This window comes from Anopheles funestus, chromosome 2RL (assembly GCF_943734845.2).
Source record: "Anopheles funestus chromosome 2RL, idAnoFuneDA-416_04, whole genome shotgun sequence".
Classification (NCBI taxonomy): Eukaryota; Metazoa; Arthropoda; class Insecta; order Diptera; family Culicidae; genus Anopheles; species Anopheles funestus.
The window spans coordinates 90,542,925-90,567,728 of record NC_064598.1 but is presented as its reverse complement, the minus strand read 5'-3'; the positions used below and the strand labels follow the sequence as shown (position 1 = coordinate 90,567,728).

General features: G+C 44.9%; 2 protein-coding genes across 4 annotated transcripts; one reads left to right on the top strand and one right to left on the bottom strand.

Annotated features, from left to right (window-relative positions):
- Nucleotides 1-1,343: 1,343 nt before the first annotated feature.
- LOC125765648 (uncharacterized) lies at nt 1,344-21,135 on the top strand. Of its 3 annotated transcripts, XM_049431001.1 has the most exons (5): nt 1,344-2,299; nt 2,851-3,093; nt 7,626-7,699; nt 16,026-16,570; nt 16,643-21,135. In XM_049431001.1, the coding sequence occupies exons 2-5, from the start codon at nt 3,060-3,062 to the stop codon at nt 20,220-20,222; spliced, it is 4,233 nt and encodes a 1,410-aa protein (XP_049286958.1). In that variant the 5' UTR covers nt 1,344-2,299; nt 2,851-3,059; the 3' UTR covers nt 20,223-21,135. The 3 variants fall into 3 exon arrangements, with proteins under 3 accessions (XP_049286958.1, XP_049286960.1, XP_049286957.1); XM_049431003.1 differs by having other exon boundaries at nt 1,344-3,093; XM_049431000.1 differs by lacking the exons at nt 1,344-2,299; nt 2,851-3,093 and having other exon boundaries at nt 6,073-7,699.
- On the bottom strand, nt 21,127-24,802 carry LOC125765654 (putative ATP-dependent RNA helicase DHX57). The gene is made up of 3 exons (XM_049431014.1): nt 24,412-24,802; nt 23,191-24,345; nt 21,127-23,109 (listed from the first exon to the last, which is right to left on the bottom strand). Exons 1-3 carry the CDS (start codon nt 24,590-24,592, stop codon nt 21,158-21,160), a joined length of 3,288 nt encoding a protein of 1,095 aa, XP_049286971.1. The 5' UTR covers nt 24,593-24,802; the 3' UTR covers nt 21,127-21,157.
- Nucleotides 24,803-24,804: the final 2 nt, after the last annotated feature.

Here is a 24,804-nt window from a genome sequence, read left to right as displayed (position 1 = left end):
AAATGAGTACTGCTACTTCGGGTGATTATCGGGCGAACAACTCGACTAGGGTTTTATGCTTCTATTTATGTCCCCACCTATGAAGTACCACATAATATGGGGTTGCAACATGAACTGCGCTTTTCCAACGATACTATTGACAGCGATCCCACCGGACGGTAGTTACCGTTTTTCCACCAGGACACTTTCAATTTACGGTCTTCATCGGTCACTTTCTGCGGTATTATATCATAAACTGGAGATCGATCACCCGGCAACACCCGGCCGGCACTTTCCATTGCCATTCCCAGGACAAGTTCCCGGTGGTGTATCTCCACATACTGGAGAAGAACTGTGGAGAAGGGAAGGGAAGATGGTCAATAAAAAGTAAAAGTTTATCGTCCACGAACCATGGTTCGGAAGAACTTTCCTTTGCAGAAAAATTTTAACCCAATGATCACCCTACTATTCGCGATCGATTGCTTGCTTAGGCAGGAAATTGTGCCAATAAAATTGAGTGCTCTTTATATTGTGACACCTTCCGAAAGCTTTAACCGATTTTCAAGTTTATAGTGGAATCGACCAACAAAAAAAGGCGATCTTTAGGAAGGATTATTATAAACGACTGATTTCCCTATTTCTACTACCACGGAAGACAGTGGACGAATGAAACATTCGAAGATCACTGACCATTTGATGGGTCGTTTCGATTTCTTTTACCTGTTTTAAGGCTTGAACATTGTTTCGGTCTTTACCTTACAATGACGACACTCGAAACCTACTGCCCTGGTGTAAGAAGCTGTCTGTTCGATAAATTAAACGGTGATCACTTACAGCACGCCGGTACCGCAGAAAAGAAAGAAACCAACGGCACCAAGTTACCGATCCGAAAACTCGCACCTCGTGCTGATGACGGGGGCATCGATCGATTCCAGGAGAGAGAAGAAAAAAAACAACAACAACAACGCCGAACCAGTTAAACTTGAACTTCGCAATCGAATGCCAGGTGGGCTAACATACCAGCTAGATTCGATCCTTCCAGCTTGCCCGAAGAAAATACCAAAAAAGGGACGCAGAAATGGAGGAACCTGTCGTCGGGTGGTGGTATCGTCAAGTTCAACTCCACACCAAGCGTGGAGTGGAGCTTCGAGTCAGACATCAGCAGGAACGCGACGCGTGCCTTAGCCACTGTACGGGACAAACGACCGGTTGCAACCATGCCGGGTGAAAATAAGCCAATGGGCCATAAAACAGCCTGCTAGTGCCCTCCAGACTCCAACTCCTTTCCAGTTTTCGCGCGCTTCTCGGTGTGTGAGGAGTACAATGGAGGAGTTTTTTTTCTATTTCTTTCTCTCTCTCTATCTTTCATCTTGCCTGTTCAATGTGCTACGGAAGCTGCCATGGTTCCCTCAAAGTGTTTTTTGGAGCTACATGCGGCTCGAATGCACTGATTTGCATTTGAATTCAATCATTTCGAACTGGGAGTCGACCATTAATTATGCGGTTTATTGCCATAAGAAATTGCCCCTTTATATTGTCCACGTTTTCCAATATTAATTATGTTTAGAATCTGCCATTCATGTTTTATTCGTTAAGGGAATTTCTTCAAAAATTATTATTAAAAAAGAAAAGGTTAACAAACGCACATTTCTTTGACCTACTTCCTGATAACTTCTATGCGATGAAAACGAAAATGCTTCTGCCACAGTATCAATTATTGCAAAAATTATGTATGTTTGATTGATCTTTCCCTTGGCGTACAGCCGCCACAGACAGCAACACACAAACAAGTAAGCCAAACGAAAAAGCAAAAAAAAAATGCACACTTTTCGCGAGATGTTTTGCAAATGTGCGTCCAGGGAGAAGAGGAGAAAAAAAATGATCGCTACTGCATGCTGTTACTAGTTGAAACGGGTGATCAAAACATTAGAAAGAAAGCATCGAAAAACATAGTTGAATAGAAGAAAAAAAACAACCACCACACACCGAAGAGAGTCGAAAGAAATGTGGTACGAACCAGAGAGCTGGGCGGTAGCGAAGAAAGAAACTCTCACCGAAGGGAGATGGCGCGCCAAAGCAACGTTGCATTTGTGGGTGATTGGAAAGAGAGAGAGAGCGAGCGAGAACAGGCAAAAAGGGGGAAACAGACAAACAAAGCGACCGAGAGTAGCCGTTGCAAAGGAAAGGTACCAAAACCGTGCCGGAGTGGAACAAAATGGTTTAACATAGTTTTATAGCTGGCCACGGTATCATACGCCAGTAAGCCGTCTCGTCGTCGACAGCACACCGAGTCAGCAGCTCCGTTCAGACAGTGCACAGCGTAAGAGGAATCGAGTTTTAACCGCGCCGCACGATCGTTTGTTTTTGATCCGTCGTCAGGTGCATCTCCTAGTGCCCCAGTGTTAAGAGCAGAAAAAGGGGGTTTCTCGCTTGCAGACTGTGCTAAATGGGACAGTGAAGACTTGCTATGGGGATCGGATGAAAACGATCGCTATCCTAGTTAAATTTAAGGATCCCATTTTAAAGGTGATCCTTTCGTCTACAACTGCACGGTAGAGCCGTACGATCATTGGTGAAGTGTAAATTTATTGTGCATGTTTTGGTTGTGTTTTAATTGTGGAGTTTGTGAAGTTTGTGGTGCATTTGCTTACGTTTATTGGAAATTTCTTCCAGTGTGATTAAATTATAGTCTTTTTCCCCATTAACGCTACCGAGCGAAGGATAGCAACAGAAAAAAGTAAATTTATCGAAGAAGGAAAAAAACATATATCTACAAACGACAAATTACACCCCAGGGCGCGGAAAACTGAGAAGCCAACGCGCGTGTTACCATATTATTATTATTTTTGTTTTGTTTACGTTTATCAATAGTTTACCGCTTCCGAGAGAAAGTCCTGTGTACGTACGAAACGAGAAAGTGTTGAAATAGCAAAAAAAAGAAACGTTCCACCGATCCTGGAACGTGCGGGAAGAAACCTGTAAGGAGTTTCCCACTCCAGCCATACCTGCCCACAGCCGAACGGACGTAACGTTCAAAATCACCCACCTCGAACACCGCCGTAAATGAGTACGGTCGGAAAATGGGGCTCGGTAACAATTTGACTCTGATCATCCGTAAGTATACTCCTTCGCTAACGATTTAAGCTTAAAATCTATCAACAAACGAAACCTCCAGTACTCTGCTGCAGGGTATGTACTGTATGGTAAGCTTCCCTTTTTTCTCTCTCTCTCTCTCTCTCTCACCCTGTACTGAGGTGCGTATGTGGTCAACCTGCTTTTTATTCGCAGCCACATTATGCGCCCCAGTTAGACCCGAGAACGGAGCAATTGAAAGCATTCCGGCAGCTCCCGGGACAGGTCCCGTGGTTTGTGTGTTTCGGATGCTGCACGGTTCGGATGGAAACTCGTTTCTTCCAACCCTGTGTTTGCCCCTGAATGTGTGCTGGTTGCGCATTTGCGTGCCTGCGCACCAAAACAGGTGGAAGCAAAATTATGTGCAACCAACAACAAAAAAGAAAAGGTGCAAAGTGGCATATTATTATTCTACCTCTATATATAACGCAACCCACCCGGTGATGCGTGGTGCGTTTTCCCACCGAGAAGCGTGCCCGTGAAAAAACTCCCCTTGCGAACAATTAAGAACGCGCCCGTCTATGTCTTTTGCGGTAATTTATTAAGTTTTCCGTGTGTGTATGGGCCACGGGTGGATGGGTTGATCTCACGCACAAGATACGATCACCGTTCCGTACGGGATCATACCTCGGTGGAGCAGACGCTTCTAAACCATTCCGTTACGCGCTTTTGTAGGACAGTTTTAATCGTATTCTGACCGACCGGAATATTGCCCTAGAATGTTTATCTACTGGTCTGATTGGAAATTGCAGACCCGAACAATTATTATGGGACCATTTTGAAAGACGCATTCAGCAAGACAAACAAACTGAGATTAAAACATTTTTCGAGATCGCGATTGGATGCGCGATTACATTAAACCCCAAGTAATTCACAAACTATCTCGGAAAGCCCTTCAGGGAGAAAAATTCCACCCTTACCAATTTACAAAGTACAAGCAGATAATCGTTTCAGCCCTAGTTACAAGTGTAGGAAGAATGCCATTGTGCGAGAATAAAATCTTTAAGACTCCCTTAACATTAGTGCGGGAACCCTTCGGGGCGGGCAATCCAATTGAAGAATGAACCGTCAACAATGATAGTGATCGGAACCGACTTATGTTGGAAGGTGTTGGAAGTAACCGAATGGAAAATAAGCGGCGCTCTCAACCTGCAAACTCCAAGCAGCAGCCCGAAATCCCGTTAAGCGTCATCATGGATCGCGCAACGTTAATTGCTTGTTAGTGCCCTGTAAAGGTATTATGCGTTTCTATCTGCGTCTCTTACAAACCACGCGGTAACTGTATCTTCCGGCAAGTCACCATCAGTTTATCAGTTGATTGAAGTGTGCAACAACAATACCAACTGGATTCGCTCCAGAATGATCTGTACGCGCCCTTGACCAAGTCCCGGTGGGCATTGGTTTTGTAAGGCGATGAAGGTTACGACACGTCCGTGTTGTGACTACTGACCCAATCTTTTTCTGTGACCAAGGTGTGTACAGATGATTGGAAGATCCCGAACGGGACATTGATCAGCGAGTGATACGATCGGTACTGTACGCCTTTTTTACGCCTATTACATTAAACCAAGCGATCATCGATCTCGTGGCACCGAAACTCTTGGGTCTCCAGGAGTTACTCGGGGAAGGGTGAAGCGACTGAATGGTGATTTGGATCATGTTTTGGCATCTTCACGATTTGCCTTACACAACGAAAACAGCCAAGTACCGTTTTTTATTCAACTGAGCTGAATGCTCACCTTTCAGCAGCGGTTCTTTCCCTCGCAGCCCGATGAAATGAAGTCATTAGTATCAGCTGGAATTTTATTTCATTTTAGATGCCAGTAAGATCAGCACTTTTGACACCGGGGCACCAGCCACCAAAAACGTACCTCAGCCCTAAGAACAAACGATGGATATTTATAGCATCCGGTTCGGCCGTTGGGTTTTATATATCACACAAAAACCCGGGGGTTCTTCTACGTTCCAGCAGGCTCATTCGCCGGTATAGCGCTTAAAGCCATCCAATCAAGTCTGTCGATATGGACACTACCATAAGTCAAGCGGGTTAGCCCCGGGGTCACCTCCACCCCGGCTCTATAGACCCGGAAGAGGAAAGAAGATGGTTTGGTTCTTCCAAAAAAAAAACCTTTTTGTCTGTCTCGCTCGGGAGTGTGGACGCATTCATTAATATCTTAATCGTGGGGAGCGTTCTGTACGGTTGAAGAGCTGTAAAATATTCTTAATTAACTACTCCTTCTTCCCTACCATATCTCATTCTTTCTCTCTTTCTCTGCTTGTGCCTTCTTCAACCCTGGGTGTGTTGTATGTACAAGAACTGCGCTGTTACCGGTGACGATATCATTTCTCATCGAAATTATGTTCCCCGACGAAAAATCCTCACCCATCCGATCGGACTCCGGGACATTAATTCGGTGCGGATTTTACGACGCTTTCTGCACCGATACTGCCAAAAGTTCGGACACACGGCCATATTCAGCTTAACCATTTTAAGGGGTTACAAAACGGACACGTTTGTGTGCAAATTTATTATTGCTCCCCTGCGCCAGCCGGTTCATTCGCGGGGTTTTTTTCCACTGGTGCCTAATGTCTACAAAACTCGCAAAACACATAAAAAGGAAATGACAGTTTTCCGCAATTTTGTTGTTGGCGTGTTGGAAAACATATTAGCGGAATGAATAATCTTAATATGCTAATGTGCCTTTATTTTCGTGTGTGTCGAGAGAAGGTTTGGTTTATCTAACGTCCCCACGATAAACACTCCGCCAGCTATTCGCTAAACGTTGGAAATGGTATTTTCGGTGGAATTTTAAATATGTTATCGAGAGAATTTGTGACATTCTTTGGTAATCTTTTTCCTTTTCTGGCTATGAAAGCAACCAATAAGTGTATGGGAAAATGTAAAATTAAAAGGAGCTTTTTTTTCGCACAAGAAGCCGTTAGATATCCTAATCTGATTCAATCCGTCAATCAAACCGTACTTTGTACGATCTTATCTTGATGTGCTTAAGTTATCCCACCATCACAAGTGAATGGGGTGAGCAGATTAAAAATAACAGAACTGCTACCGTAACCTAAGCTAAATGGAATCAATTGCGTCACTGGTGCTAATCGATCATGATCTATTTTTTATCTCCCTTTTCCGAACTCCTCCGCCTAACTCCATTTCGTGCCCAATCAAGATCGAGCCGTGCCGTCCGATTTTGGGAAACATACTTAACCTGGAATTTAATTAAATAATCTTTCATCTCCCCTTGCTTGATTAGCTTCATTTCCTTCTTCCGTTTTGGGTGATCGCAAATGCACACACCGATGTAAAAAAAAAAAACAGATCGTACCGAACACCTATCGGACCTTAATCAATTCATCGACTTCGTACCCAACCGACCGATCTTATGCTGAGCGTTAAATTGATCAAACTAAAAAGGAGAGAAAGAAGGAAAAAGGCATATTTTCATCCATAGGCTGGTTTAGTGTGCCGCTGCAAAGGGAAGGTGAGGGCACCGTCGATAACTAATTAACCGACTGACTGACTAACCGATTGGTTTGCCACATATCTGACAGCTACACGGCATCCGCCGAGGGTGAGCGCACGAGCGCTCGCCCGATTTTGATTCCCATAACCCATAACGAACCGGCGATCTTTTACTCCCGGTGCAAGATGTGTGGGAGCTTCAAAAGCACCAACTCATCATCCTCTCATCAGTAAGAGTTCCCGAAACGTTCGACATCGTCGGTGGGGGGTTGTTCCCCTTTAGCGCGTTCATCAGATTAAAACGCACGCTCCTGTTCAACCTCCTACCCCTTTCACTAATTTGGCATCAATTTTGGCACCGATTCGCTGCCAAGGCCAAGGGTGCCCCTCTTGGTAGGGTGTGCCCGTGATACCTGCTGCGATTAGTGACGGGCAGCATAATATGATTATGATCCGGATTTTATGCAGTCCCGCGCACGCTAGGCGCGCTCCCATTTTCGGGGGGTACGGGGAGCTTTTTTTTGCTGTGAAAATCTCATTCGAATGCTGATGAGCTTCCGCACTAGCTACCACCTGGTACGGTGAACTAAATCCAAAACGTGCTGTGTGTTTGTATCCCGCCGATAGGTGGTGTGTCTGACTTTCGCCTCACCTTATCACACGGTGGAAGTGTGACTTACATCTTTATTTTGCCATTCTCTTCCGCCACTTGATATAACTTCACTTTTAGACAGGAAACCGTGTCGGGGTGCGCCTTGAAAAGCTGGTGAGTGTCAAATCCAATCACCATCAGGAATGGGGCGGGAAATATGCTCATGCTCGTTATTGACGATTTCCCACGCTCTCAATGTTGGCGATTGCAGGGGATGAGTTGTGAGAAAGATGAACTATATGAAATCTTCCGCAACCTGGTACTTCTGTCTCATCCATCCATGCTGTGACAAAACACAACAAGCAACGAAACTCAACCCGCGGAAAAATGATTTCCCAAATCAACTTCACCACATTAACGCTTTCCTAATCTTTGCTCCCGTTACAGGAATATGGCTGGCTGTAATTATCTTCCAGTACGGTCACAGCGAGAATGTCGAGCCGAGGGCACTAGAATTATCAGTAAGTAGAAACAACAACTGAAACACAACAAGGGAACAAGGGAACAAAAAAAATCTTCAGCAAAAAGCATACTTCCAAGTAAGAATCTCACACTTTGTGGCTTTAGCGGGTAGAGCATGCTGCTATGGGATTGTTTCGTTCTTTTCCCCTTTTCCATTCTAATTACACGGCATCTACCCAGACAGTTGGAATACACAATTAACGAAATGCACTTTGCATGCAACCATCGATAGGGGTAATTAAATTACTTTCAAAACCAAAAACCCTCTCATTATGACGTCAGTGGATGGAAAATCTTCGTTATCGGTATCTTAATTTTAATCTAGCTAAATTGCGCTTCTTCCCTTTCCGAAAGAACCCTTTGCTTTTCACACGAAAACAAAGCGATGCTCGTTAGGGCAATTGGTTTTTTAGTTGGTTGTTTGGATACCTACAAAGAGGGAAAGAAAACGGGAAACTTATTGTAAATTAATTAGCAATAATTGTTCTGTAAGGGAGTAGAATAATTTTCTTTATCAATTCTTTCTTTTCTAATAGTTCGGGAACTTTTTGATATCATCCCTCTTAATCTTTATTTGTTCCCGTAAGATTGCTCTTTTTTTACAAAACCCTTAATCATTAAAACTTTCTTTCTCCCGGAACTCATAACTTGTTCGCAACATACATAATTAAACGTTTACATCTCACATCAAAATATTGTTTTCAATCGACTCAAAATGATGCCGGAACACGCGATCACAGTTGCACAAAAAAAGGAAAGCACTAATAACGTCCTCACCAGCGCGCCTGGTTGCGGTTTAAAATCTTTTCGTGTCATCGAAACCATTTGCATTCCCCGTTTTGCGTTCATCTTGGCGCATTACCGTGTGTGAGTAAATTGGTTACCGCCTGGGAAGCGATCAGAATCAGATCGCGACACGATCGCGTCAACCGATCAACAGCAGCTTCCTACATAATTGGCCGTGATGAGTGTGTTTTATCAGTTTTTTTTTTCGATGATCCAATGATCGAACGGTTTTGACGGAAATGGCTCTATTAAATCTTTCACCCCTTTGCTTTCGCTTCGGACCGAAGCATCAAATGTTGGAACCGTTTCCTGAACTGATTCATCGATCGAGCAGGAAAGATCATAATTTTCCGGCACGCAAAGAGACCTGCGCGTGTGTGTGTGTGTGTGTGTGTGTGTGTGTGTTTGCCGCATGCGTAAAAACTGACCCAAATTGTGCGCAACACGATATCGAATATCGCGATTCATCAGACAGATCGCGTTGCAATTTGCAACCGAAACCGTGGGATCACCGGAAGCGATAAGAAGCGTTACGCAATGTAAATGCTCTTCTTTACCATTTTCCGATTGAGCTGTTTACTTTTACAGCTTGGTTTTTTTTCAACGTTACCTTAACCATGTTTACTTTATTATTTCCGGTACATTTCAGTGCTTTCCTGCGTGGTTCATAAATTAATAAACCAATGACAATAGTAGAAATGAAACAGAATTGTTTCTTTATTTTTTTGGTTTTGCAAATATAGGCCCATGAGTATATGCGGAAATAATAACTGCCAGCGAAAGAGGTCAATCTGGCGCCAAAAGAAAGGAATATCTGTTCACTACTCATCACCGAAAGTGACCCCAAAAAAGGGGGGAAAATACCACCCCGAAAAAAGGAAACAGGGGTAAACCTTGCACTGATCTCGATTTTGTTTTCCCTCCGGACACACCAGTTTTGCACCTTGCAGAGAGCTTTCGGTGTTCTTCCGCCCGTCAGCTTACAACACATACAGCATAAAACTTTTTCTCTGTAAACAAAAGAACAAGACGCAGATAAAAAGAGAGTTAGATATGTTTTGAGGGTAAATTTTCATTCCTCCTAAATAAAAGTTTTAAAGGCCCATAAACCTATTTGTAGCATTTTGTTTACATCTTCTTCCCCCCAAAAAAAACAGGCAGGAAAAGTGCCCTGTTTAGGGCTTGAAAGCAAGTTGAAAAGGTGGCAATAATACCCTGCGGTGGTACATTCCCAATCGTACGAGTGAATAATTCATTTCGCTTGAGGGGATCTTAGAAACCCTAAGACGAATGATCACCCCGGGAGGTTAATGTTTTCATTTAACACTGTCGATTCATTAAGAAAGAAATGATCTATGAACCACGACCACGTTAAACTTCTAACAATTGGGAAAGGGATGATTAATTGAGGCACTTTCTTTATCTGCTCTAGCTTGGGTGATCACAATCCGCATGATCAGCGCCGTGGGGTTTGATAAAAATTTCCGCAACAATTTATTAATCATAACACAGCTTCAGTTTCCCTTTCAATAGCCGGAACAGAAACCACAGACAAATACAAAAACATGCAACACTATTTCCTTGTACGAGTAAAAAGCATAATTCCGGTGCAATTTGGTGTAAATATTATGCAAGCAGAGCATCTCACCGCCAATCTCAAGTAGTTCACACGCAGTGTCACATGCAACTGTACCCTTGTCTTTGCCCCTTACAAGGTTTGTTTTTACTTTCATTTGCTAAACAATTATCGCCACCATAATTTCGTACACGCTCATAATTTGTTCAACGCCCCAAAAAGTACCAACCGGGGCCGGTGCGTGGCGAATGGTTGTAGCGGAGAAAGGGGAAGTGCAAGAGGCATGATGCTTATGCAAAGAGAACCCCTCATTAACATAAATGGTGAGCGTGTGCGCACCTGCTTATGTGTCTGCGCCAGAGCTCATGCAGCATGAGGAAGTAATTCACCGGTCGGATAATAATAATAGGGCCCTCGCAAAACTTGCCTTTCGGATGGAACATTTGGACGATGGAACGTTGTTGCTACGGATTATATTAGTTGGCAATTTACGTTCGTGTGTGTGTGTGAACATGGTCAAAAATAAAACGTAACATAACACGGGAAAATGACCACTTCATGTGTGACTTCCTGCTCGAGCATAATGGTAATTGGTAAAAGGGTTCAATTGCTTTTCACGGCTTCGCAGTTGTTTGCCCAATTTGCTGATGCATTCGTTTCAAGAGAGAAAGCTATGGCACTGTTGCACATCTTGATCCGTAGCTTCGTTCTTGAAGGTTTCGGTTTTGTAACACAATCGGATTCTTTCATCAGTTCATCAGTGATCGAACTCATTCATTGGTTGTACAGGCTGCAATCGTTAAGCCGCGTTAGGCGTTCGGTTTAACACTTCTTTGCACAATGTTAACAAAACACGCGCGTTGTTTGCACTGCAAATAAAAGGGGAAACAAACATCAAACAATACTTTCTAGACAGGTGGCAGCATACATACCCGCCGTGGAAAGTTGAAGCACATAACGAACGCACATCAGAACGGTGTCTATCCTTCATCACGGGTGGGCCAATTGTGCAAAGCGCAAGGTCTAAATACATCACATTAAGCGTGTACCACGCATCGCTCGCGGACGGGAAAATCTACAACGACCCGCTACGAAAGCCCCAACCATCGTGTAGCAGGTTTTCACTTGTAGCACGTTTTCCCTTGTTCGGTCCGTGCTTGATCCGATCCGTGCCGTTTTTTTTACTGCTGGCCCGATGTTAAACATCGAATTAACCTCCCGGTCGTTTTATTGATGTGGTGGCGGCGAGCCGCCATACACACCGAGAAGCTTTTATCACTTACTCCACAAGCAGTGATGGGTATAGGGAAATTCGCAAACAATGCTGCTCGCGGTCGCTCTGCTGTGATGCTGACTTACTGAAGCACTTTTGCTTTTGCTGCTCCGTTCTTTGTTTACCCGCCCCCCCGTCATGGGAACGTGGATGGCAAGCATAAATCTATGCCATTCCAGGGGGTTGCATAAATATGTTATTAGCCCGCTAATAAGCTTCAGCGTCCAAGCTCTCTTCCCACTGATGCTGAATGGTTATGCTTGCAAGCGTGATCTTATGACTGTCAACTGGATCACAACGAATGGATTGTCTTTTTTATGTAGGTTTACCCTTTTTTTCTCTTGCAAGGAAAATCCTTTTGCATACGCAACGTGTGAATTTAATGCGAAACCGGTATGCCATTATGCGTGGGCAAGCCTTGAGGAACAAAACAAAATGTAGCTCAAACCTGTTGCAAATATGGCTCACAAAAGGGAGAACTTTTGCTTTGTTTCTTTGGCTTCTGTTTTTTTTATCTCGTATCTTAATGAGAAGACAAAGAAATATATTGAAAAAAAATCGAAAGAAATGTGCATAACGCGACCGTTTCTAGATAACTTGGTCGTTCGTGTGCTTGTTCATTACACTCAAATCAATCCATCAACGTAACGGATCTCAGGAGAGTTCAAGCTTTAAGCAAAAATATTGCAAAAAACAACACCAACATTTCAAACGATCATGATAACGATCAATCAATCTATGGTTAATCTAAACGATCTTTATACACATTCCCAACCCTAGCAAAAACGCCCAGCACCTTGAGGGGAACCCGAAATTTATCGTCCAACTGCTTCCAACATAAACATATCTCTTACGGTTACGGCAATGATAACGATCAGCACGGTAATCGACACGAGTTTCACCATCAACGGGTCACTCCTCATCAGAAGATCTTTGTCGTTTGGCAGTTCTCTTAAGAGCAGCAGTTTGTTTTGTCTTCCTTTTTTTGCTAATTTACTACGACAACTTCTTTGCAGTGAAATGGGAATTTTGCAAAAACGAAAATAGATCGACACCCGCCCGTGGCGGGAGGAATAGGAGAAAAATGGGCGTGATGAAAGCCGGAATCGCTGCAACCTATCATTTGGTTTAATTTAAACACGATATAACTAGGTATTTCCCTTCGGGTGGGGATTTTAAGTTTAAGTTGCTCCAGTTCCATTTAAAGTTAAACTTCCTAAAGGAAACCTTCAGGTCATTATTTACGTCACTCCCGGAGGTGATGGCAGATGATTGATATTTGCGCATATGCTGGCAGGTTTATGCCAAAAACATAAATTGATATTTTAATCTTAATCATAGTCCGGAAGGTTTCAGCATTGGCCGGGATTAGCCCACCAAAGTTGCAGCTGCCATGTGATGGACATCCTGTTAACACTCACAAAGAGAAAAAGAGGGTTTTCCCTGTGTTACCTTTCTAATTAAATTAAATTCCTATGAAAAAAACGTTCCTCTAATAATGGCACACGATCAACGCATTGTGCGAAATTAGCAAACGTTTGTCCCCGTTTTTTTGTGGCTCACACGTCTTCATTTGCAAAGGTAGCATAATTTTTTTGGGCAATAATTTCCACACTTTTCCACTAGTCGCATACACAAAAATCAGTGTTACCAAGGCACTTTTCTTCTTGGTAATACATTCAAGAGAACTCGCGTACTGACGACAACTTACGGTGATTGTAAATCTTGACGAAGATAACATGGTCGACGGGAAAGAAAAGGGTGCAACAACTTTAATTGAAACACTCGGACGGAGGATTTGTTATGTATTATTCATGACGTCTGGTGCTAGTTCTTGCCCACGGGTCAAAAAACCTCCGACTAACCTACTGATGACCGGTGACCCAGTGGGAAAACTTCCAAACCAACCAAGATTCATGGACTTTATTGTGTGTGTTGCTTTTTTCCTTCTTCTCTCATTCCGTAAGCTAATATCTCGACAGCGGGACATTCAGACTTTAGCCCATTAAAACTCCTCCCAGCTCTGGACATTATCGCATCAATCGGTACTCGGTCATTCTAATGCTGTTTGATTAGCGACCAAAAAGAAGCACCAACCAAGCAAGAATGCTCTTTTAAAGGTGCGTGTTAAGCTTCGGAAGATTTTCTTATTATGATTAACCGACTCATCGGGCTGACCTTTAAAAGAAGACTAATTTCTAGAATGAAGCTCACTAATTCCACACTCCAGCTCTCTAATTAGTTGCCTGGGCACAGTAACTGGACGTGTCTATTTCTATGCTAAGCAAACATAATCATGATAATAACATACTTCAGGTGAACCGGACTGGTATAACTAGGCTCTTGACTTATGGTAAGACAACAACCAGCACGATACCTGCGAGAAGCTCTAAAAGAAGCAATAATCTTTTAATTGCTGTCGCATAAAAATATTTTAATGCTGAGAAGAAGAAAAAACAACGATATTAGAACTAGTCTTTGATTTGGTGTACGACGCACCCGAAGGAATGTTTTCAACACTAATTATTGGGAGATTTTTTTTGGCTGAAAATATCTGGTAAGGGTATAACGGCTTCAGACAATTAAATGAATATTGTAGCAACAGAAAACCATCTGTCCTGCGAACATAATCGAACAGTAATCGTTACAGTTTCCAACGGCTTGAGAGCGTACGGCAAAAATCCCTGCATAGCCAATCGTCGGGAAAACGTAGTCGCCAACCCGGCTTCGATTCAATTACACAGTCTGATTGGCACGGACGGTTAAAATGATCAGACCTGTGGTAGAGAGAAACCCCGATCACACACAGAACAGAAACGCAACATCGAGCACATTTCTCCTTCGCCCGGGGAGGTCCAAATCACGCGAAAACGTTGTTTGGAAAGCAGGCAACGGTGGAACGGTGAAAAATGAAAAATAAATTCCTCCAATAATAGCTTCTTTTTCTTGGGTTTTGCATTTTACGATCTGTGAGCACAGCTGTGGCCTGCAAGGGCTTAGGGAGAAGACACAGTTGACATGAAGCTAAAACAGCGAGGAAAACTCAAGCAGCACGTTGGCGTTCAAGAGCGTGTTTGTTGAAACACAAGCGAGTCCGATGTGTTGGCATGAATATTATACGTAACATCAGCATCATTGCGTGCAGACAAACGTGATTGAACATCGTTTGTACAACCCAACTGTGGCGCATAGGCAAATTAATCGATAGTTAAATAAAATGTATCATTTTTTATAGCACAAAGTATTAATGCCAACACATCTGGAAGATAAAGTAGCAGCTAAGCTTGATCGTCCTATATGAAGCTATATACTTACTTACTTGTTTATCCGGAAGATCATGAGCAGTCGTCTGCAAATCCATTACGGACTTTACGAGCAGAATAGTCAGGTGTCATTCGAATGACATGATCAGGGCCTGGCGAGCCTAAGTCTAGTGACCTTCCACATATACGGCGCAAACATCCATCTGAGCATTTTCTTCTCGAACACGAGTAAGAGGGTTTCGCATGGTTTGAACAAATTCCATGTCTCATAGACTTATGTGAGTGTTGGACCTATATAGCTTCGATCCTCACCACCAACACCTACGCCACCATCAACTATGCCGCTACAAATTATTCCAATTAAAGATATAGATCGCCATAAGGAAACATTTGTAAAGTTAAATTTGAAGAAGAACTTAACAAATTATCCCAAGCGCCAACTGAATCCCGTTCACATTTTTAGCCCCACCGGCCAACTCGTTTGCAATTCAATAAGAATCAACAACTCTTGATCGTTGCTCTTTCTTCACGCGATCACTAGTTTCGGTCTGGTGATAGCCACTGACCGGAAAATTGTGACGTTTAACGTTACAATTAGCGGGTCACATGTACGCACGCAGACCACACCAGCATTTGTTGCGTTACCATGCTTGGGCGGCCGTACATCGTGTTCTTTGTGTTTTGTTTTAGTTTAGTTTTTGCTGATATTAATCTCATACCATTCATCCTCCGCCTGGCAAGTTTGTTAGATTTATATTTTGTGTAGCCAGATTTACTAAAAGCGCAAACGATTCGGAATGCTCGTACCGTATCATCTTTCACACAAACAGCGAACGAAAGGGCATTAGATTATTATCAATTTGTTGTACCGGTAATTTTGTTGTAAATTGTTTTCTTTTCATTTTCTCTAATTTTCAAACGTACCGCGCAAAATTGCTCCATCTTCATTTCACTACACCCAAAAGCTTTCCACCCGGGTGCAGATCAAGCTGCATCGTCGTTGCGCTTGTGGTCGGATTTCTTTTACCACAACAGCCCTAATCATGGGTTTTGTGGGTGTCCGTCCGTAGCGGTAACATTCGATGCGTATCGAATTTGGCAAAACGTTTTTTTCCCCCTTCAAAGGGAAAGTCATTGACTCGGTGTGGATGTGTTCTTATCTTCAGAAGTACCAGACTCCTCCAGCTTGAGCGTGAGCAATCGCGAGAGTTTGCTTTCTTTTCACTTTCATTTGCAGATTTTTGCATGCGTGCCATTTACATAACGACATTTAAATTCCAATTAATAATTCATACATTTTTATTGAAAATTATAATTAAATATTCTTTTACAAAAAACAGCCATAAGTTGGACATCTTCATTCCAGGATTTAGGGTTGTAAGATATTTACAAGAACTTACCACTTTCTTGTTGGCCTTTCTCCATAGGTACCATGGCGACCGATACCGTATCATGTGCCCCAGCAGCAGCTGCAGCAACCACAACAATCGCAGCAACTGATCAGCGTTGCCAGCTTCGACACGACGAGCAAGGACGAACTGGTTCATATCGCACAGCACAATGCGCAGATCCTGAAGCAGTTCAACCAACCGATCGCCCAGTACAGTCAACATTCGCAGGGTGGCATGAAGGTGCAGATCACAACACACCAACAAGCACCTGGACCTAGTCCAGCAGCTGCTGTACAGCAACATCATCAACATCATCACCATCATCATCAGCATGGTGCACCTTCGTTTGGGCATACGCCGGCCGGTCCACCCAAGTACATGACAACGCCGCTGTTGCAAACGATCTATCCAGCGGCACCACACAAACAGCAACAGTCACCGGTACAGTCTAAACCGTTCGTCAAGTCTGATCAAATCACCACGCTCAATATGGTGCACAGTTCGACACCGAAGATCGCAGCTGCCATCTCCACGCACGGTGCAGTCGGTGTCAAGTCGGGCAAGTTCAACGGACAGTTCAGGTACGGAATCATCGGCTTATCGCAAAACGTTTTCTTTAGGCTTAACACTCCTTTTTCCGCTACTTTTCACAGAGATGTTCAACCAACAAGCGTGCAAAAATCAACGCTCAAACCCCATCCGGTCATGAACAAGCTGCAGTCTCATCTGGGCATCACTGGCTTCCGGCAGAAACAACCAATCGCTACCAGCTCGAATCGTTTGGAGCATTTCATCAACCCGAATCATCTCTACGGCACCTACATCCAGTTCGGTCAGTCGCCCGCTCTGAGTCCTGCCTCTTTGGCGCCCTCCAAAACGAAGTTTCTCAGCCAGTTGGGCTCGGGAGTGCCAACTTTCGACACGCAAACGCTCAAGAGTTTCTTCAATGCTCCCGGCTACACGCCAAGCATGGGACAGTTCAAGAAGCTTAACTTCATCCAACAACAACAGCAACTCCAACAAGGCGCTAGTGGAAAGTTTTCCTTCCCACACTTTAACCAAATACCCGCTGATCTCTCCGAATTCCCGAAGAAGTATGTAACACCTTCGTCGGCGGAAAAGGAACTCACCAAGACTGGTTCGGGTGGGCTCGATTCGACTCCTCTTTTTCCACATCTTCCACCGAGCGTGCTGACACCGTTCTTCCAGCAAGTTCAGCAGCAACAGCAACAGCACAGTTCTTCGTCCAGCTTCATCTCCGGTAACAAGTACAATAATTTCAATTTGAAAACACAACATCCGGCACCGCCGGTTTCGTCAGCGGTAGGATCGACTGGAGGATCTTCGACGAAGCATAGCTTCACGCAGGGACAATTCCAACCGGACCGTGAGTCGCTCAGCAACTTCGGCAGTCAAGTTTTCGGTGGCGGGGCATTCAGTGCCTACAGCACCCAGCAGCCGCTCCCAATCGAGCACAAACCGTACGAGGTCGTCAAATTTAAGGAATCTCCAGGAAAACAGCTGTCGACCAAGTTCAACGAAATACACGATGAGTACAGTAAGAACCTGGTCCCACCCCCACCAAGCACCCAGCAGGCATTCTTACCAACAGTGCTGAATCACCTTGCGGAATCATCACCCAGCAAGGATCCGATTGAAATTCTGAATAAATACAACATCAATCCTCACTCACCGCTTCAGGACGTTAATCGGTTTAGTTACGATTTCAACCGACCGACGCCCATTTCGCAAACGGGTTCTACCGGTGGTCCTGCACCGACTACCGTCAGTACGACTACCACCACCACCACTACCCAGTTCCCGACGGCAACGACCTTACCAAGGCAGCAGTACTATCAACACCATTACAACCAGTATCAGTTCCCGGGAGAGCACAGCTTCCACAATCATCAATCCTCCTCACCTGTCCTGGTAACGCCTGTAAACGAGCTAAGTGAGAACGGTTGGTTCAGCAGGGAGAAGTACCTTACGACGGAGAAACCGAACGTCTTCAAGAACCTTTTCCGACCGGTGGAGAGCGAATACAAGCAGCACAAACTGATGCATCCCGCCTATACTGGGCTGCCGCCAAACCGGCGACCCACGGCGACAGCTTCCTCGACAACGACGTCTACTGCTGCAGGCCCCACCACTAACTCTCCATGGGATCAATCGACAGAAGAACCGATCATAACGCATAGCTTCTTCACGATCGAGGATGCGATCGCTGATCCGACGCTGATCCCGCCGAGGTCCAAGAACAAGTACAAGTACACAACGGATGCCGAGGAGGAAAATCGTCAGGAAGATCTGCAGCTAGAAATCGTGACGATTGGCCCGTTCTTCGGATCGGAGGAGTCTCCTATACAGCAAGTAGTAACGACACCTGCACCAACCAGAGCCCAAGGTTCGAAGGGAGCCAATGGGCAACATCATCGTCGAAGACGTCCAAAACCACATCATCAGAGTAGCACTACGACGGAATACACCACTGAGCAGGACTCTACGGAATCGACCACGAACGCCTTCAGTCCGAGCATCAACACGGTTGATAATCGCAACCGAAATCGTATCCGTTTCCGTCCAAAGCCCGTTACCACCGTAACGTCTCCGATCACGGCAATGGTGGAGACGGAAGCGGCAACTACAAACCTACCCACTCCACCGCCACTGCCAACGTTCGTGTCTAGCGAAGAGTTTGACGGTGCAGTAATTAAGAAGTTCCGCAAGAAGCCCCACTTCACGCGCAACCGTTTCAATGTGCTCAACCAGCGGGAAGAGGAGAAAAATTCGGTCCTCGACCAAACGGAACCCTCGCTGGCAACGCCAACCCTGACGACGGTTTCCTCCACTAGCACTTCAACGTCTGCGGCCGTTAGTATACCCGTGGAAGCATCACCCTCCCTGCCATCCCTTGGAGGAGGTTTTCGATCACGTTACCGGCCAGCTTCTACGCAGCAAAAGGGCAAAGATTCTCAGGAAGACACGCAACCAATCAATGGCGATGGTTTGAAACTGAATTCCCGGCTACCGGGTCGGCTTCCACCGACGGCAGCATCGTCCACCGTTGCTACCTCAACTGACCTTGCATCGGTATCCCTGTTTAACTCGGACGAATCGAGCATAAACTCTTCCGAGCCACAAAACCGAACACGTGGAGGAGAACACAATCGACCGCGCTTTAGCATCAAGGAGTACCGAAACAAACTGAACCGAACTGTAGCCAGCACTGCCGGTCCAACGAGCACAGTTGCACCGTCAGTTGGTGATCTTGAAACGACAGCCGCACCAAAGCTCCGTTTTCCAACGCGCAATCGTTTCCTGGTGAATTCACGGCTTAATAAGACGGTGGATTCAAATGACGTCCTTCCAACCGGTACTGGTGGTGTTACAACGGAAAAGACAGCCAACGAGACGACGACTAGAAGTTCGTTCAGACCGCACGGTACACGCACGTACAATCGATTCACGGTGAAAAAACCTTCCACGGAATCACCTCAGACTGCTACGGCTGCTGGAACTGGAACGCGCGGTCAAGCATCAGGCGGAGCTAACCTAACGAACCGTGGACGTACCAAGACGGCTTATGATCAGGCAGTAGCTGCCAACCGTACGCTTGCGGCTGGAACGTACAATACCACAGCATCGCTTATTAACCGACGACCACCGAAGATCACCTTACGGCAGCGCATACAGAACTATAACCGTAAGAAGGAGATGGAACAGACAAACACAGCGACCGGGGGTGCAAATGATGAGACGCTAAAGCGTGAGGAGGTAGCTGACATTCCCTCGGTGGACCAGAACAGCGTGTTGGCGACCTCCGGCGAACAGAATCGTCCGATCGATGATCTGGGTACGCTTGGTGATCGGTTCGAATCTTCCAACGGTGGAACGGACGATGTGACGACACGGTCCAGCACGACCGAAAGCTATCGACATCACGAAACGGCTATAATGAAGATATCGCCCAAAGATCCGAACAGTGCCACCGCTGCTACCAACGGCGATGATTACGATCTTAACAGTGCGTCGTCGGACTATTCGAAGCGCGTGGTCGAACTAACACTGTCCGGCACGGGTAGCAAGGATCGGGGTAACTTTAAGTCCGTCAACAAGGGTCTACTGTCGCGCAAGGTGCCAGGCTACTTTACACTCGCTACCGAGGATCCAATCCTACCGATTGAGGCATTTTTCCCGCAGGTGAAAAAACCAAGCGGTGGTTTAGCGTGATCGGTAAATCCTTACGCATAGATAATTGCAATTTTGCCAGTGGCTTTCGCGTCCGAAAATTCCGTTCTTGCATCATCAAGAACGATCATCCCTCCTTTTAGCTCTATCATGCATGTAGCAATGTGTTTTGCTTCTGCAAAGGTGTGTGCGTGTGTGACCCGGTAATGGATTTGAACGCCCGTAGTATTTAAATGGCAAGTATTTAACATGTTTTTGTAACCAGCCAACACAGCCCGGTGATCATCACCACTGGGAGAGCATTAGAACCGCAGTATAGGATCAAGAGTAAGATCGTGCGCGGTGTTAAGGGTGGTTCCGTCTTGAAGCCAGAAAGCTAGAAACGAAATGCACTATCGGAACTGATTGGAACCGTTAACAGGCACGTTCGCCGTATAGTACTGTAAATTATGCAAAACCTTTACTTTTAAGTAACGTTTTTAGTTTAGTAGGAACAAAAGAAGTTCGATGGCAAAGGGAATGAGTTTGTCGCGTGTTAAATGATTGGCTCACTGCAGGTGCGTACTTTTTAATTCTCAAAGATTTTATTTATTACTTTCCACTTACTTTCCTACTTTTACAATTCGTTCTATAAGATTCTGCCTTTCACTGGTAGGCACAAACAATGGTAGTGTTTTATTAGCTACGCGCCTTGAGGAAGATTGGAAAGGATGAGTTCAACTTTTATAAATGTGGTCTGCATTCGGTGTCCTGGTATTTGTGAGCGTGTTATTAGACGTGCTTTTTTTTTAAACAACACACCTCTTGTACTATACATTAGCTTAAGCACAAAAAAAATCGTTTACTCATGCGCAAACGAAACAATGAGGAGTGAGAAAATTGATAAGGTGAATGAAAAAGAAAAGATAATAAAGATTTGTAAATTATCGATGAGCTACAACAGAAACATCCAAAATGGTTAACAGCATTTCTGTCTCTCATTTCCGCGCGTGTACATCAAATGTGTAGTTCCAAAATGCACCCATCGGCAACAGGCTCTTTATCCTCGGACGTGTATCAACGATGGTGGTCGTGGGAAATACACTTGACTCCTCCGCATTCAGTACTTCCTTAACGGCATTCACCAACACCTCCGTTTCCTTGCGCTCCATCGTTTGCAGCAGATTGAGCGTAAAGTCCCGAAACAGCTGGCCGAGTGTGCGACGAATGAGCGAAACCGCATCGAACATCTCTTGCGGCAACTCGAACATGTACTTCTGATCAATTAGGAATTGTACCGTTTCCTTCCCGTTGGCCTGTTCGCGAACTTGCAGATTACCCGTGTCTAGTTTATCTTTCCTATCGATGCCACACATCAACAGAAACATAACCTCGGAAATGGGTGTATTGTCCATGATTTGAACCTCCGCATTCTTCGTGTTCTCCGGTACGATCAGCATGTGATCTTGCTTTCTATTGTAGATAACCCACTTCGTTGGTAGCGTATCCATTTGTACCACCGACAAAGGATGGGTTTTAAAACGTACAGTTCCACAATTAGCCACCAGTTGCATTTTGTTATAGTCTGCTAAGGCCACCTGGGGATAGAAACCGGCCGCCAGGCAACCTTTTACCATGGGAAAACTGTCGGCATTAAGGTTCAGCTGCTCGGTGTTGTGTCCATAGCCACATTTTACAATCCCGTGCAGGCGTAGCAACGACATTAGCTCCACGCGTGTATTAGAAATTGCCTCCATTACTCCCGTTTTGAGGTGATAGCTTGGCAACGGTTTTTGATCTGTTTGTTTGGTCTTGTATTGACTCCACTGTTGGTACAACCGCAACAGTACCATATAATCGCTGTAGGTGCGGCTGTGGAGCGAATGTTTAAAGTGCATAATTTCCATCTCTCCATCCATATCCAACGGTTCGATAAATGGATCGCCTACCTTCAAGGCGGCCACAATCGTTAACATGGGATCGAGACATCGAAACAAAATCGAATAGAGTAGTGCCTTGCCTAGATGCACACCGACGTCTAGCTGCACAAGCAGCAAACCCAAGTTTGTTGGTAGGCTTAGCGGCTTTTCTATCGCTCCGATTAACATAAGCGTCTGCAATGAACCTTCGATGCTCTTAGAACAAGTTGAAAATAAAGTGGAACAAACGTATTCCAACGCTGTGCCGTAATGCTTGGTGCGACAAACAAGAGCCTTCAGTACTTCTCCGGATTGTGCCATATTGGGTGCTGCCCTTGTGCGAGGCTTTGAATTTGTACCATTCAAATGGTTCTTCGCGTACAGCATAAAACACTTCCGCTGTGCAAGCCACATCAGCAAACGTGATCTTTGTGCCGTTGCCAAGCACGATCGATCAATGCATATGCCCTTAGCGTAGTCACCCGAACGGTGCACCGCTAATCCCGTGTCCACCACATAATCAATGCACGAGAGCGACAATACTAGCTCCAACAATGGTTCCGCTACCAGGATCACAACGTACAGCTCCGAACAATCGCGGGTCGACGACAGTATGTTGTCCTTTAACTCTTCCTCGGTGAGCCATTGATTGCAGACCACAAAATGTACTCTTTTCTTTTCTTTTCTGATATCACTGGCCCGGAGTAAGTCGTAACACTCGAGGACGTCACAAAAATCCGGCAACATCACGAGTACATTACCCGGTAAGTAATTTTTGCAGATGTGTTCTACAATCTCCCCAACCAGTCCCTGGTCGACGATGAAAGGATTGCACACTTTGTGGTAAATTTGGCACAAAAGTAACTTTTTGGAAGCTGGATTGTTGTACGCATGGTGTGCTGTTTGCATCATTTGCCAGCATACATTTTCACTCCCTGCGCAACACCAATCCATGGCTTGTAAGGATTTCCTTCCTACGATGTACGGATTAGCGCCCATAATCAGCAAGCTTTTTACCACATCGATGAACCCTGGACACAAAAGTAGTAAAACTTGTGTTGGAAAATATGCGCTACCATTTGCTAACAGTCATCACCGCCCCCCAGACTTACCTTTTGCACCGGCGATCATGAGAGCGGACAAACGTGTGTTCGAATGTTGATAGTCCACCATATGCTTGTTGTACTCCAGGAACGGCAACAGTACCGCCGTGAATGGTTCAGCATCGTCCGCAAACCAGCATCGCTCAATCAGCATGTCCATAATAACCGTCACATTTCGATTGTAACTATAATGACCGTACTTTAGTTGCAGTTCAGCCATCAGCTTCAGGGCATTGTCCGTCGTCGGAAGTGTTTGTTTCATGCATTGAATAACCTGATGGGTGCAGATTTTCTCTAAAATATCTTCCAAATAATAGTACTCTACACCAAAAGGCTTATTCGGCAAGTTTCTAATGTACGGTTCGCTGTAAGGTATACGCAATTCTAGCACATTAGCGAACAACCCACTGAACGATGATGATTCATCATCTCGCGAGGACAGCAGCACCAAATTTATTGAATCGTTGTTTTGCAAGATTTTTTTCACCAACGAAAGCAACAAATTCATCTCGTTCGGATGCCGATCTCCACAGTCCACAATCAGGTGCGTTAGTTTGCGTAGTGTGGTCTTGAACCTTTTGCTGAACATTGAAAATATCAGTGTCTGGGTGGTGCAGAACACCACATTGTTCATTTCTCCAACTTGGCCGTTTATGTTCAGCTTGTAGCCGATTGTTTTACCGATCGGTTCGTTCCGTTCCTCGCAAATTCGCACCACAGTGGCGAGCACTTCGACCTCTTCCTCCATTACGTAAATCATGCGACAGGAATGTTGCTCCTGTTGTGCTAGTTCTAGCAAATAGTGAACGATTTCCGTCCGTTTGCCACTATCGGCGTTACCGTGGACGATAAACACCTTCGCCTCGGTTACACTGAACCGTACCATAAGGTTTCTAAAGTACCAATTCGCCGATAACTTTTCACGTCGCCTTAAGTCGACCGCGTCATACACACAGGCTGGCGGTATATGTATCTCATCCGCCGTATTTTTAACGATAGACCAAAAATTCCAGTTAACCGGGGCAACAACGCGTTTCGCATTGGGGCGTACGTTGCAGAAAAAAACATTCGGTAGGCAAACAAGGACATTGCGTAGCTGCCCTTCTGTCTTCACCGAGAACTGACCATCGGAACAAGATTCAGCGCGTATAATCGTTATACCGACTGTGGAGGGATAATATTCAGAACGTGAGTGATTATGATACTAGCTGCACAGGAAGGTGTACATACTATCATTCTCCGAGGGGACAATCCAAATTGTGCGAAGCATCCGGTCGCGAGGCAATCCTTGCTGCAGCACTTTCACCACATCCGGATTGATTTCTCTTACAACGTTTAGCACCAGTATATTCTCACTGATACGCACGTATTCAACGATCGCACGTAGCACCTTAAGCTCATCTAGATCCATTACTACAGGATGGAAATTCCTCACGGCTTGAAATGAAAATCTTGCCGGAAATGACGAGCCACCGCTAGTATGCGCGCTTTTCTGACACTAAAATCCGTTGTCGTTCAAAGGATACACTCATCTGCAACGCAACACCGAAGGAACGCCATTGACGTTTATAGTGTATAGTTGAACATTACATTCAAACAGGAGTTTTTTTCCGTTAATTTTGT